The sequence below is a fragment of the Oenanthe melanoleuca genome, chromosome 17 (genome assembly GCF_029582105.1).
Source record: "Oenanthe melanoleuca isolate GR-GAL-2019-014 chromosome 17, OMel1.0, whole genome shotgun sequence".
In the NCBI taxonomy this organism is placed as follows: domain Eukaryota; kingdom Metazoa; phylum Chordata; class Aves; order Passeriformes; family Muscicapidae; genus Oenanthe; species Oenanthe melanoleuca.
Genome location: NC_079350.1, coordinates 5460143 through 5476119, shown reverse-complemented (window position 1 = coordinate 5476119; position 15977 = coordinate 5460143). Strand labels below are relative to the sequence as shown.

General features: G+C 42.7%; 1 protein-coding gene across 25 annotated transcripts in view; it reads right to left on the bottom strand.

Moving 5' to 3' along the window:
- The window catches only part of FNBP1 (formin binding protein 1), a 92784-nt gene that overhangs the window by 11446 nt on the left and 65361 nt on the right, over nucleotides 1–15977 (bottom strand). For 7 of the 25 annotated variants that reach the window (XM_056505192.1, XM_056505195.1, XM_056505196.1 and 4 more), the window contains exons 9-10: nucleotides 13460–13657; nucleotides 11911–12093 (exon numbers count right to left, since the gene is read on the bottom strand). In XM_056505192.1, the coding sequence (XP_056361167.1) occupies nucleotides 11911–12093; nucleotides 13460–13657 (381 nt within the window). Of the gene's footprint in view, nucleotides 1–3869; nucleotides 3885–11910; nucleotides 12094–13459; nucleotides 13658–15977 lie in introns of all 25 variants that reach the window. The other 18 variants (XM_056505205.1, XM_056505206.1, XM_056505203.1 and 15 more) reach the window with 4 other exon arrangements.

Genomic DNA, 15977 nt, shown 5'->3' with positions numbered 1-15977 from the left:
GCTTTGGGATTGCATTTTGAAAACAGCTCACAAGAACCTGTGCAAAATCACAGTGGTCTGAAGCACTGTTATCATTTGTAGTGTTATCAGTCCCTAAATGGTGAGTAATCTGGGTGGCCTCAAAATGATCCCAGGAACACATCCTGCTTCCCTAACAGTGGAAGATCAGCTGGAGAATTCCAGAATTCAACAGCAAAGCTGAGAAATTATTTTTATCTATAGTTTTATCACCTTTTTTTCTTTTCCTAACAGAGCTCCCTTCTCATGGAGAGCTGATCCTTCCTGCCTTTTTCACTCTGCTACAAACAGCATTCCCACAAAAGCAGTTCCTGGCTTTTATTCCCATGTCACAGTTGCACTTCTCCTGTGCACTGACTGCTGGTCCAACACAGGTAATTCATGTCAGGGCTCTCCTGAATATACCAAGCTAACAGAAGCATTCCCCACTGGACTCTGCAATTTAAAAAAACATGCTGCTTACTTTCCAGGGTCCACATTCCATGCCAAAGCCTCTCAGTTTTTCCTCTCTCACTTGTACTCACACAAAAACCAGAAGTTAATCAAAGTCATGGAACAGTCAGTTTGAAATGATAACCAAAGGAAAAAAAATGTGAATACCACAGTGGTTACCTTGGTGTGATTCTGCTTGAAAACCCCTTTTCTGCCTTCTGCTATGTCTCCTCTTGATTGCCTCAATTTGATATAGCAGATAGATGACACATAAAATACATCCACACTTTTCTTCACAGTAACACCTATTTTTGTCTTGCCAGAAGGCAGTGGAGGCAGATTGCATGTGCTAAACTGAACATATATCAATACTGATTAGTAGCACCATAAGGGAGTGAGATTCTTGTGCATAAGCTTGAATTTGGGCAGGTTTAGCTTGTTTTGGCTTCTGCTCATTTCCTGTCCCATTTCTAAGGGGGAATATGGGAGAAAGAAGAGTAAAAGCACAAAGCTGAGTAACCAAATTCAGTGCTCCATCAGCTTACTGAGAGCCTGTGAGCAGGGCTGGGCCATCAGTGTTGCTAAAACACCAAATTTCTCTCTGAGGAGAGTGATTTAGAGGAGACACTGCTGCTCATTAGACCCGTGGCTCTGTACTGAATGTGCTGGGACACTGTGACTTTCTCCTGCAGCTGCAGAACAAGCAGTGCAAAACCAGTCTGGGCTGTCAGAGGGCTGGAGGACAAGCACACACAGGTCACCTTCTCCTCTGGACTGGCCATTCCAAAGTCACAGAGCTGAGGGAACTGCTGCTGCACTGATTGTCAAAGATGGCATGGGCTTCTAGTGAAGCCTGGATCATCTGTGCAATAATACACTTAAAATTCCATTTGTGAGACAGTGAGAAAGCAAATTTAAGGCAAATAACTAAAAGTTATGCTGATTCTGAAACTTTACCCACACATAGTCCTACCAGTGCTTACATTGCTTGATGTGCCTGGTAGAAGAGAGATCTATTTTAATTTATTCTTTAATATTTAGATTTTGCTTGACAGCAACTCCCACATTATAACAGACATGAGAGTGATTCCATCTATTTTATGGATAATCCACACTAAAACCACACACATCTTTTTAAGGCAAAGCATCTGGAGGCAGCTTTGTAAACAAACAAGCAATTACAGGAAAGTCTAGATAACATTCTGACAAATCCTCCTCACTTCTAAGCAGAAGAAACAGGCTTGAAAACATCCCCAGCTGCACATAAATAGAATGCAACAGATAGTGAAATTTGGAAAAAGCATCTTTTTGGAATCTTGTTTTTGATTCTTCAACTTCATTGAAGAGTTCTAAGCTGGACTGAATCCAGCAGCTTGGCTCACAATGCTCCAGGCCACAGCAGGAGCTGCACACCCAAGGCTGGCAGGTGACCTCACTCCAGCTTTAGTCTGTGCTCAGGAATTTCCTATCAGGAGCTGAAGCCCCTGCCCCAAAAAGGAGAGCCAAGGAGCAGTTTTTGCACATGCTGGGCACATTTCATGCTCTCAAGCACAAACACACCTGGGCTACCTCTCAAGTCCTGGACATTGGCTATGTTTATAGAAATGCTGCAGCAGTGAGGAGAGAGGAAAGCTGTGCAATTTCTGATGTGCTGCTCACAAGGTCTCCTTGCAGAAAGACAATGAGATTTAGGGTTCAAATTGTCCCAAGATGAAGGGCTGTGAATGCAGAGGCTGTACTAGGACTGGTTTCTGGACTGAAGCCACATGTGAGGAGAGCATGTGCTTTTTCAGCTTTGGCTCTTGCATAGTGAGCATCCAAGAGGAGATTACAAAAAGCTGCTTTTCTCCATCTGAGGTGGAAATGGGTCTCAGCCCTCCCTGCATATCTTTCCAATTTCTGCAATTCCCAGGAAAAGGCCATGTCAGCCATTTTTGGAGGATTTACTCCTACACAAAGGCTTAACTCAGCTCCACAGCACACTAGTGACCAAGAAAATGATGGAAATCTGTTATAAATGCACTGGACTTCCAGGATAGTGGCTTGGCAACTGCCAAAAGAGGGTTTGCACATATTCCAGGCACTCCCACCATTCCTCAGACCTGCCCAGGGAAGTCACTGTGCTGCCAGAGCAGCAGCAGGACCCCAAACTGCCAGAGCTGCTCCAGGCACCTCTGGTGGCTCAGACATTTCTCTGGATGAGCTGCCACGAGCAGAAGAGACCCACAGTGATGTGCCCAAGCACAAGATTTATGTAGAATCACAGAATAGTTTGTGTTGGAGGGGATCTTAAAGCTCATCTTGTTCCAACCCCCTGCCATGGGCAGGGACACCTTCCACCATCCCAGGTTGCTCCAAGCCCCATCCAGCCTGGCCTTGGCACTCCCAGGGATCCAGGAGCAGCCACAGCTGCTCTGGGAACCTGTGCCAGGGCCTGCCCACCCTCACAGGGAAGGGAAAGAGCACCCAAAGGCACAAACTGGTGAGGAATAAGAGAATTTGGAAGCTAAGACAGTTTAGGTGGAGCCTGTGAGGTCCCCAGATGCCACCAGTGGCTGTGGCTCTGGTGTGTTTGCACAGGGTGGGGCAGCAAACCAGGCACAGTCTCCTGCTGAGGGGCTCTCCAGGGCCAAAGGAATGTGGACAGGGACACAGCAAGGTGTGGAGTGTCCCAAGCAAAACACTGCCTTGTGCATGGAGCATGCAATTTGCTTTCCCAGGTCTGTTCACCCCTTCCCTTTCCAGCTCAGTTACATCTTTGTCTTACCATAGTTCAAGTAACCTTCCCAGCTGCATCCAAGATGGAATTTAGGATTCACACACATGCATATCTCTCAATTTGCAAATTTAAATCAGATTGAGTTAACCTTGTTGGTTAAGGTTTACAGAACTTTAATTAATGCCATTATTGGTTATTCTGAAGGACTACATAGGGCTGTAAAATGTAGGTGGTAATGATGCAGATTTCCAGAAATACTGGACATGGAAAGCAAACTTTGCAGCTACTTTACACAGAAAGACATGCATGGCTCTCTGGAAAAAGTCCAGAAAGCACAGAGACCTTTATTTTAAATTTTTTCCCTTCTTTTAATGCTTTAATATATACTTACACAGTAGCAGCATTATTCAATATTGTTTTTCTACATTTTCATAGCCCTAGATTATAAAAGTGAAAACTAAACTATATATTAGAGTTAATTTTTTAGCAGCTTATTAGAAGACTGAATTCTGATCACCTCTATTAGACTCCAGACCTGTGTATTCAGATTTATCTGATAAATGCCAAAAAAAGCAAACACAAAGAAGAAACAAATTTAACAGTTAATTTCAGTGTCATGTCACATGTGGCACAGTGCACATTAAAACACACAGGAAATTGTGATTAAAACACAGGACAGGCATGCTGTAAATGTGCTTACCAGCTTGAGAGAAAGCTTCATGTAAAATTGGAGAGATACAGGGTTGGGGGAGAGAGAGAAAAAACAACAGTGCATCAGTAGAAGAGGAACTTTTTCAGGCTGATGTTACAATAAAATGACACAACCCCCTTGCTGTTGGAAGGCAAAATGGGTCACACTAACAGATCTGTGCAAAAGTTCACAAGATGGGCTTGGGCAGCTGCCATGACCTGGCCAGGAACAGGAATGGGAAGTGCTGGACCTGGGCACAGGTGAAATTGGACCTGGAGTGACTGACAGCAGCACAACAACAACATTGGAGCTCTCATCACAGCAACAGCACTGAGCTGGGAAAAACTCACAGCTTGTAAGTGTATGGGTGTCACTTCAGATCAAAAATGTGCTGAAATGCATCAGCCCCTCATGGAAGGGTTTTGGGGGGTAACACTGAGCCAAACCTCAGTGGAGAGGTGAGGAGCAGCTCCAGCAGCACCCATGGGACCTCCAGGGGGTGCCTGGTTCTCTGGCTGCAGCCAAAGGACAACACCCCTGGACTGTCCCTGTGGACTGCAGAGTGCTGCCCAGGCAGGCACAAACAGCCATTTCTCATTCCTGAACAATTCAGAAACAAATACTCAGACTCAAACGTACTTTGGCCACAGTCACACAAGGTCAGGCCCAAGGAGGAGGAAACAAATATCTATTCTCTTGACACCAAATTGGTTCTATGACAGTGTGGTAAGACATTATTCAACCTCCTTAAATGATATACATGATCTAATTCTTCAGAAGTTAGCACATTTCCTGGGACAGAGCCCAGACATTATCTTTAGTTACACTGGAAGCAGTGTGTGCCCAGGGAGCAGCTCTGCCCTGCCTCACCTGCACACACAGCTCTGGCCAGGTGCCCCAGCAACTCCCAGGTGAACAACTGTGCCTGGGCACCCAACCACCCAAATTCCCAAAGCCTCTTCCAGCACTGCAAAATGACAAAACAGCTGCAGTTCAGAAGGGTTTCCAAGAGATAGGGAGACTAAAGGGCTCAGTTCTGTGCCAAGCACAGGGGAGCTGCTGCTGCTAGAGATCTAAAGCCAGGCAGAAAAGCAGAATTCAGACTCCACCCAGCCTCCTCCTCCTCCTCCAGGGCACTGAGCTGCCCTGCCAGCTCTCAGAGACAGAAGTTGTGAAATGCTCCAACTCCCCAACAAACCTGAGGTGCATAAAAGCACCTGCTCCATGTTAACAACTGCTGAAAAGTAAAAGCTGAAAATGCCTCTCTCCAGGCAAGGATTTGTGCTGCCAGACTTGGGAACCTCTTTCCATCCAAGTTCTCTGTCACTACCAACAGTTCCCAGCAATGGTGTTCTCAAACAGAGGCTCCATTTTTAGCAAAAACACAGTTCATTAGGGATTGGATTTAAAATAAAGGCTCCACACCTCTTGTGGGCAGCTGATTTAAGAAATACACTTTTTCCCAAAAAAAAAAACCAATTCCCATTAGTTACCAGGATTTGTACAGCAACACATGGCAGCCATTCAAGGAAAATAAAAGGTCTTGAAATAATAGTGAAATGCTGCATGTGAACTGATCATTCAGTGACAAGGCAGCAGTGACACTTCCCTCTGTCCAGTCCATTAGGGAACAAACACATGATGATAATCACAGTGCCATGAAGAAATTCACCCTCTGAACTAAAGAGGCCATTAAAAAAATAAAGCAAACAAAACCAATCCATTGGAGAGAGTAATCATAGAAGGAGAAAGAATGGTCTGAAGAAATTCAGGCAGCTTGTGTTTGCATCATTGCTTTAGCACTCCTGTGAACTTTAGCATAGACATGATCAGCACAAATTGAGATTCTTGTACATAGATACAGACAAGACTCATGGTGCAGAAAAATATTTACCTATGAAGCACTCTAGAAAGGCACAGATGTATGCTACATGCTCTAGTGGCTAAAAACTAATCACTAAAGGCACTAAATACTGCTGAGAATCATCTGCATCAAGGCTATTCTTTTGCTGCAAATCCAGCAAATTTAAAAGGGATTACAGACACTGTATGCCCAATTCTTTTGCTGTTAAGTATGACAAAAATAGAGAACTTATTAATAGCATTTCCAAATAGTACATCAAGGATTGTTATAACCAGTATAAATAAAGCAGTTCATAGGCTGGAAACAATGAAATGCTGAAATAAGTCATGTTCACAGTTTTCCATTTCTGAAATTTATTGGTAATTTTATGTGACAGTGATTCAGTTTCTATAAAGAAATATAAGCAGATTGAAAATAAATCTGCATTATACACTACACAACTACTTTTGCCCATTCTGTTGGGTTTTCACAGCTAGAAACTTGCTCACAGCTCCTGGGAGAACAAAGGCATTTTCCTCCCAATGATCAAATAAGTTACATTTCCTTGAAATGAGCAAATGTGTTTCAAGCTGTCAATTTAAACCAAGCCTAGCTTAGTCTTGCAGGGAAAAAATGAAGAGTCTAAGAGCCACAAGCTTCAATAACACATGAGGGAGCATGAAAGCCAGCAGGTCCATGTGTTATTGGACAGTCACGGCCACTAACCTCACTTACAGAAAACAGGGTTGAAATAAACTACTGGACTTCCATCCATACAACCAAGAGGTAATTTTCTTTCTTTTTTTCTTTTTAGTGGCCCTGCACCAATCTCCCCATACTCTGCTTTGTCCAAGTAGCAGGTTTAGAGGTCACATATCTGGATTCCATGAACTACCATCATTATAGATAGCTCACAGAAGCTTCCAAAGGCTCTAGGGAAATGCTCCACAACCAACGAACAGAACTCCTGTCCATCAGGGCTCGTGATGCTCAAGACTGCATTCATTAAATAATTTAAAATAAACGTGCAGAACCTGTTTGCAACACTTAGAATTTCACAGGTCCAGCAACTTTAATGGTGCCAATTTCAGCATTTCCAGAACTAGCAGACATTATCTTTCCTGCACATCACACCATAAGCTGCCACTTGCCTCCCACCAAATTTTCCTTGGCTCTTTGACAAAGCACATTCCCACAGCACACTGGTTGTAAGTGGGGTTAGCGACTGTGCAGCAACAGTATGGGCTGATCACACCATACTCAGACTTACAACATATTCCCTAGCCTCAATGGCACACGTGGGTGTCCCTAAAGTCCTCTTCATGAGTTCTTTGTGAATATACAAAGACTGTGTCTGCTGGTGAGTCAGCAAGAGAAAACACACATTGGTTACACCGGGGATGAGCACAGCATCTGTGTTCACTGCTTCTACAGTTCTATAGCTAAAGATGGGTGTTTAACTCCCCTCAAAGTGCAGAGTGGAGCCTCCTGGGAGCCAGGTGGATATTAAAAGTTCAGCATGCTTAGAGAGATCAGAAAATGTGGCATTTTAAAATGCTTGTTTAAACACCAGGGTCAGGAGACATCTCTCTCAGTGCTAGAACAAACCATGGATTTAAAGACCCACCCACCAAAAGTCCCAGTATGGCACAGAGGGAGACACCTGGGTTAGAACAGCAAGTGTTCCAGGGCAGGGAGCAGAGCAGGGGGAGGGGTGCTTTGCTTGGTGCCTCTGCATGCTCACACAGCAACAAAGAGCTGCTCAGTGGGGCAGGCTCAGAGCTCAGTGCTCAGAGTGTCAGAGGAGACGGGCAGGGAGGGACAACAGCAAACAGTGCAATGGAAATAAAATCACATTTAACGAAGTCAACAACTTCCACTAGAAAGGAAACCACAAAATTTCCTCCGTGTGCTTTATGGAACTTGGGTAGTGGCAGTGATGTCTGCCCCAGCTCCCAGACCATCCTCCCTGCTCAGTCACTTCCCAGGCTCTGGGGAGAGGGAGGAAAGCCAAGTTCACACAGATCACACAGAGTCGTTCAAAGGTGTAAGTTCTGCCCCTGGATGTTGTTAGTTTGGAGGATTGCTCTTTAAAAAAAAAAAATAAAAAAAATGGTGCTGATGTTACTGTCACTGCAGCAATAAAACTAAAAGACACAAAATTAGTACCAACCAGCAGAATACCGAGTTTCCTTTGTCCTCAAAATGGAATTAGAAAAAGCAGAGCAAGCATAAATGAAATTATAAGTTATGTAACTGGTTCCTCATTCTTTGTGCTCTTCTGGCTTTAACTTCCCTAAAGAGATGAAGCTGATTTGAAGTGCTACACTAATTTTATGGTGTCTTTTAAAGCAGCTATTAGAAAAAACACTCACAAAAAAATGTATGACAGTTTTTTCTCCTTCTCCTAGTTCTGATCCATAATAAGTGCTCTAACAGTTTTATGGTATTCTCTATAATGGACATTTCTGCTGCTGGGGTTAGAAGAAAAAAGCTTTGAGGAAAATACAAAAATGTGATTAGAAAACCATAGACTCTGACAAGAGTCTGCACCTAAATTATTTTTTTTTTTATAACAGACTAGGATTTCATATTGGCAGTGACCACTGATACTGGTATTAGTGCCTCCACATTAGCCTTGTATCTGTTATGAATTATTCAGGCATCTGCTTCCTTCCATGAAAACAAGATTCATTAGATTTTTGGTTTGGAAGCAAAATTAAAACCAGACTGGGCACAGGACATATCACAGCTTATTATATAATTTGTTTTAACAGTCACCAGTGATTTTGCCAAATGCAACCTAAGATGCTAAACCAAAATTTTTAAAGGAAATTGTTAAAACACACTCCCTCTCCAGACACATTCTGATCTCACAGATTTCATGGAGGAGTTGTCTGGGAATCCATTCCCGTGCTATGTTTCAAGGATCAATTACAACCTGCAATTCCTGCTGCTGGAATTTATCCTGCTATGGTCTCAGGACTTGCTTGTGTCAAATAATTATTTTTCTTTTCCTTATTCCTTAAGACAGTGCAAAAATGGAGTGTGATCCCATTTTTTCTGAAGTAAACTTTGTTCCCTGGCTTTGTAGGATTTGAGAACTCAAGTTATTAAGAAATCCAGGAAGCACCTGCTTGGCAATTTGGCTGAATACTCTAAAATAAGATTTGAAGAGCCTTGTGAGCACCTTCACTGAAAGTGTCTGGAGTGGAATTCTGCCAAGGAACAAACCCAGCAGTGCAGAGACAATTCAGAGCAAATGGAATGATCCAGAGTCCTGTTACACTGTGCTGCCCTGCTGGTCCCTGCATGACCTTCCTAAAAGTTGCTTCCCTGATGTACAAATCAAATGTCCTTCTGTGCAGAGGAGAGTTCCACCCTACATCCTCCTCATTCCTCTGGGAAATCACAATCCAGTAATCCTGACATTAATGCTCATGGTCCTGAGCAAAATTAAGATGTTTTTGGATTTTACAGGAGAATGGAAAATAACTGAATAAAAGAAATCTTACTAAACTTAGTAAGATCAAAGCAGAATAAACAGCGTTGTCTAGCTGTACCTAATATAACAGGGGTCATATCAACTGAAAGAAATACCAAGCACTCATTTTTCATCTGATAAATTAAAAGGATTTGTGGGTGGTTCTTGATTTTCTTTTTGCCTGGTTAGAATGATTTTATCTTTGAAGGTCATATGGCACTTTGATGATGCCTTAGAGTCTGATCATTTGTAAAAAAAAAAAAAAAATCACCAAGGATCTATAAAATGTGAATTTGACAAGTCTCCAAATGAGACAGAGCAGGTTGCCAGAGGTTTGCAGCCTCTCCTCCTCCTCCATCTCTCTGGATGATCCAAGGGGCCTGAATTCATCCCTCTGGGATAAGAGATGATGATCTGAACACTGGACTCCAAATCCTCAGGATGAGTCAGGCAGGAAAACTATTTACATACAAACATCCTGGTAGCTGACAGGGGAAGGAAATGAAATAGCAAAAAGAACACAGTGAAAGGTTTAAATGAAGATTTAGCAATAGCCCTTCCTTGCACATTCTCAATGAATGTGTCAGCTGAAATTTGAGGGATTCCAGAGAAGACCATAGGATATTGTTCTCATTAGTTTGCCTTTCACACAAAGCACTTAAAACAATATGGCATGCAGAGTTCTTAAGGTGTGCTTGGATTCCTGAGATAATACATGAAATAATGGCCTTCCTTCAGGAAGTATTTAAAGCAATTAGTTATAATTGTTTATATGGTCAAGCAATCAGTCAATAGGGATCTGTACATTTGAAATACAAACTGGTGAAGTGCCCTTGGAACTACAAACCAGTATTTTTCACTCAAGTAGGAAATACTCAGCACTATTTTCAACACTCTGCTCTTTGAATGCCACTGTGGAGCATTAGATTGCAGCACAGCCCCTGACCTCCAGCAGTGCCTTCACCCCAAAGTGACCCAGCACAGGACAAGGAGGGCCCCAGCTGCCACCCTGGAGTGGAGCCACCACCCAGCACATCCTCAGCTCTGCTGCTGCACAAGCAGAATTGAAAGTGTCTCTCCACCTGGCAAAACCACTGAGAGAAGATGCTCTGAGCCAAACTGCAACTGAGGATAGGAGGGACATGTACAGAACCTGCCTTTGGACAGCTCAGAAACTTCCCACTTCCCCAGTGAAACAGGGATGGGAAGAAATGGAATTTTTTGTGTTCTGAGTGTCCCATTAAATGTCAGTTTCCTAGCAAAGAACTGAAACTGTTTAAAACATCTTTATTTTTAACAGCTCTGTCTGTAACCAGGCGAGACAATGCATTGTTTACAGTGCTGTTCTCAATTCTTTGTAACCAACCACTGAAGTTCCCCATGGAAAACATCTCTGCTTTTATACAGCTCCAGTCCTCAGTCCTAAATGAGTGCCTGGAGCAGAATCTGGGCTTTTTAAAGTAGTCACTTCCTCACTGTTACTGTCTGCTCTAAAAACATTTTAAAATACTGAACAGTTTTGTCTCCTTCCTGTAATTTTTACAGGAGAAAATAATTCTAAGGACTTTCACCTAGGAGGCAAAGCCATGCTGGGCCAGCAAATTTTCAGTAGAACCATGTCATGTGTGAGTTTCTGGGAAGATAAAGTCTTATTTTCATTTGAAAAATGGCAAATTTTATCTCAGGGACTCAACATTTTATTTACTGCTTATGAAGACCACCTATGAGAGGATTTAATTCCACACAAATACTTCAACATTGGTTTATGAATAGAACCACAGCTGCTGTGACCTGGAAAAGCTCAGGCCATATTTCCTTCTTTATCAGCAGCAAAGGAGACAGGGAGCCTGAGCTTCAACAGTGGTGGTGTGGCACAAAGTGTTGGTCCAGTGTGAATCCCCAAATCAGCCATGGAGGCTTCCAGCATCTTCCACTATAAAAAGCTTAAACCAGCACTAACACACTGCACTGCAGCTGCTGGCAGGGGAATCCCAAATCCTGCTCCCTCTGAACCTCTCCTCTGTCATACTGCACCAATAAAGCTTTGGTACAGAATATAATTTTAAACAGTGCATCATGGCACTGAGAATTGTGTCCCAGTGTCCCCAGACCTGGCAGCCCTGGCTTAAAGCACACAAGGACCATGGAAAGGCTTTGTCACCACCCAGAGTCAGCTCACCTTCCTCATCTCACCTGTTTCTTATGAAGACTCAGAGTCACTACACAAACTAACACTGCAGCACCAGCTGGGCCCCAGTGACTGGAACAGAAGTTCCCACTGCTCCAGTGACAATGTCACATCACTCCAGACTGAACTTCTACCAACTGCTATCTGCTAGAATCCCTCCTAATGTACTCTTCTTCTGACACAGACATTGAGCTGAACCCACCCTGCAGAGAGAAAAACTAAAGATTTGACTTCTTGCATTACTCAATGTTCAGCTCCTCCTTCTGCATTTTGTCCAACCCTTCCTCCCCCAAGACACCCAGATGGGTGATTTCCACCAGCAGCTGGACTTTTTGTGGTTTCATTGTGGGGGTTTTGACTACAAATGGCCTTTATGGGTTGGGAACCCTTGGATTTGTCTGCATGTTATGATAAAACACAACGGAACCGTTCACAAAACAAAAGTTTTACATAACAGAACGTGCAATAAAAGCGCAAGAAAGGAAAGAAAAAGAGAGAGAGAGAGAAAGAGAGAGAGATCCAGAGGAGAACTTACCCCACGCTTTAGGCTCCTGAAGCAGTGGATTTTGGGTTTGGAGGTCATGAACTCGTTGAAGCGATGGGAGAGGGGTTCCTTTTGCTGCTTGGGAGACTGGGGGCCGTTGGGAACAGCAGAGGGTGAGGCAGAGGCAGGGGGAGGAGGAGGGGGCTGATGGGGGGATGTTAAAAGGGACATAAGCTACGTATAAGAGATGGAGAAGTGACAGAATAAAAACCAAAAATAAAAAGATAAAACACAAAACGAAAATAAGCATCAAAACCAATATTTGAAATCCAGAGAAAAAACCAATTAAATAATTAAATATTAAAGGCCATGGTTCAAAAGAGGGGAGAAAGCAGAGGTTAAGAGTCATGTTAAATGAAGAGTTGTGATAAATGAAAGTATTAGTAAGTGATGCAACAGAAGAGTAACACAAAAGTATTTTGAGGGAAGCTCATGCAGACTCTTCCATGCAGCACTATCCCCATCAATTGCCCTGCTCTGCTCTGTGGACAGCTCGGAATAATGCATATGGATAGAGCTTTCAAATACCTGAATTTAAATGGATCAGATAAGGAAGGTACCTTAGTGCCCAGTAGCGTTTCTATTATCTGGAAAACAACAAACCACATTCCTTCCTGCTTCCAGATCACACCTCAGCATCACACTTGTACAGATCATTCTACGAATTGGCTCAGGAGTCAGTCCTTGCTTGTGTTTTTATTCTGGCTACACTGATGTAAGCACCAGACAACAGCAAGTCCTCTCTCACACCAGCACTACAGGGATGACCCCTCGTGAACAGGGAGATTTTTAAAACTCAGATTTAAGTGGTTGGATAAATGATCAGAGTAAGAGTGAGGTCAAAAAACGAAGCTATTCTGGGCTTCCATCAGTGTTACTGAAACCTGATTGAGTCCAGTCCCCCTGACACGTCCTGCTGACCCCAGATAAATGCTGCCATGCATTATGGGGTAAAGTATGACAGTGGAATGAAAAAGGTTTAATGGGTACATAAGTTAATATGGTCTTTTAAACAGTCAAGTGCTCAGTTAGTTAGGCTCCATTAGTTGTGATTCAGAGTGAATCCCAGCAATTCCCTGTTCCCAGCCACCCACCTGCTGACCCCAGTGCACAGACTGGAAAGACAACGCAAATGGAAAGGCAAGGAGAGTTTGAGGAGTGTCAAAACAGTAACACCACACTGAAGCTTCCCACAGGTAACAATGTTAGTTGGCACACATGGCACTAGGTAAGTGGTTTACAACTCCTTCTCTGAGTTAGGAACAGAAATGGACCATGGCAGAGACATGACAACTTAAGTTAAATTAATTTTAAAATTGCAACATAATTAATGAAATTATACAAGAAAAACAAAATTAAAGTTATAAAGAAACTTAAGTAACCAAAGACTACAAAACAGCATATTAAGACATAAGTTATTGACTTTCTGAATCTAAAATTCTCTTTAAAAAAACTAAACTTGCCAAGATTACTTGACAGACACATACTTGTTATTGACAGAACACATACTAGCACCAAGCTCAAGTTTGCAAATCAGTACCTTATTTTTCTTGATGAATGGCCACAACTTGCCCTTGGATTTGCTACCAAACTTGGGCTCTGACTTCCCATCCCCTCTGGAGTTGGAAAGGCTGGATTCAGACACTGTCCTCTTCATGGGCTGTGTGAAATCCTCAAATTCCACATCTCCTGGAGGCTCAAACCCTGATTTAAAGGCTTCTATTACCATCTGGGAATCCTGGAATGGGACAGATCCAACAAAGTGTAAACATCTCAGGTAAGGCTTGACATCAAATTGGTGGCACATTAAAGCAGAATAAGGAAGTTTGTGCATGTGGGACCAACCCTGAGAGTGACCAGGCTCATTCCTGGGAATGAACTCCCTTCCAGAGCCCAGGATCAGTGCAAGTCTCTCCACCTTCTGCTGAAAAGGAGTAAAAGCTTATGGACTTTTCTGACTAGAAAAGCAAATCACACTTCAGTAAGTGACTCATAACCAAGATTTAAGGTACAGGTTTGCTGGGAATACAGCTGTTAGCAAATCAGAGGAAAATCCCAGTAAATACTCCTATAAAACAGAGCTCTTGTGGGATCACTGTGCCACAAGTCAACAAGTTGGTTGTGAATTTAGTGACAGTAAATGGCTGTAAATGTTTCATGAGCTTTACCCAACATCCAGGCAGTCCAAGGTCACACCAGCAGCACCATGCCCTGCTGAGGGAGCCACTGGAGCCACATTCCCTTGGGCACTGCTAGGAAGGATCTAAGTCAGCCACAAACTGGCTGTAGACTGTGCACAATGGCTTTGCTCTTTTGTTTTGGACAAAGGGAAAAGGAAAAAAGAAAAAAAAAAAACCCAAACAAATCAAAGCCAAACCAATCCATAGCATTTTTCCTACTCAAGTCTACAAACAAAATTAATTATACATAAGTTCAAATTCAGACCTCAGCTTGCCAAATGCATTTAAACCTAATGGACTTGGAAAAAATATCCTAATAGACTTCTTATCTGCTTGTTTTCTTGGGAAGAGAGATTATGTTATACTCTAACAGCTAAGATCCAAGATACCCAGAGTCACTGTGCCTTGGCACACAAATATCTCATTATTCTCTAGAGAAGAGCATCACTGCCCTGTTACATAAAAAGAATTTGTTGCTTTGAAGGCATTTCACAGGTTCTGTGAATGGCTGTAGGTAAAATGCTGTTCAGGAGAAATCTAGTGGGATAGAAACCATCCTGAGGCCAGGCTCCATTGAGCAAAACAGATACAGGAAAAGCTTTGCAAAAGTTTTCAAGGGATTGTGAAGATCCACATGGATTTAATATCCTCAGTCTATCAGGTGGCACCATGAACTTCCTACACGAGTTTTAGGGAGGTAGAACAACACTTTCCATTATCCCATCCTTGTCTGACATTCCTGAGAGCTAAACTTGAAGATATTTTTAATGATAAACATGAAAGCAAGATGAAGAAGGATTAGAGAAGAGGGGGGAAAGAGCTGAGAGAATTGGTATTGTTCAGCTTGGAAAAGAGAAGGCTTTGGGGTGACTCAGCTGCTGCCTTCCAGTACCTAAGGGGAGCCTGCAGGGAAGATGGAGAGAGACAATTTAGCATATTTCTAAGAGCCTGGAGTCTGTGGATGCCCCATCCTTGGAAGTGTCCCAGGCCAGGCTGGACAGGGCCTGGAGCAGCCTGGGACAGTGGAAGGTGTCCCTGCCATGGCAGGGGGTGGAACTGGATGGGTTTAAGGTCCCTTCCCACCCAAACCATTCTCTAAGAGATTACACTATGTTATTTTAAATACTCCACTGGTATTTCATCCTATGCATGGAGCTTTTCACTTTTCCCCCTCTGAATTTTAGTGTTCCTTCCATTTGTTCAAAGCATCATTCCACTACAATGGAGCTAAAAATAACCAGCATGCTCCAGATATCAGAGATAATGTCATAACAGGAACTCCAAGCCCATAACAAATTAATTTTATCTGATGCTAGAGTCCTCTGAATCAAGTTCTGCACAGGTTCACCAGGCAGTCACCACAGCTTACACTTGCCACATGACCTTTATGTTGTTTGAGTGGTTAGAAAGGGGAAATGGAAAAAAAAAATATTTAAAGCTGCCTTAGAAACACAGTAACAGTGAACCAGTATTCCCTGCTAAGTGCAGGCAGTTTCTATTGGCATTGACAGGAATTCTGTGCAGTGCAGTGAGGGCACAAAGCATTCCTATTTACACAGTTGCACATTTAATAACTAATCCAGCACTTTCATTATAATCAACACAGTTAGAAATTACTGCTCCAGATATGAAAAAATCCTTGATGATATTTAAGGAAAAAGAACTCTTTATGAACATAATTGTTTCCAGATAGAACACACTAAACCCTTTGTAGCTGCTCAAATATAACTATTCTAGTTAAATACATTTTTGTCAGCACAGTGTTTACAGCAGAGTGTGGTAAATTCAGTTATCAATGCTCAAAGTCATCATTTTCCAATGCCACACTTGTGTAAGAGCCATTAAGGACTTATTAGTGAGCAAGAGAATATAAAATTC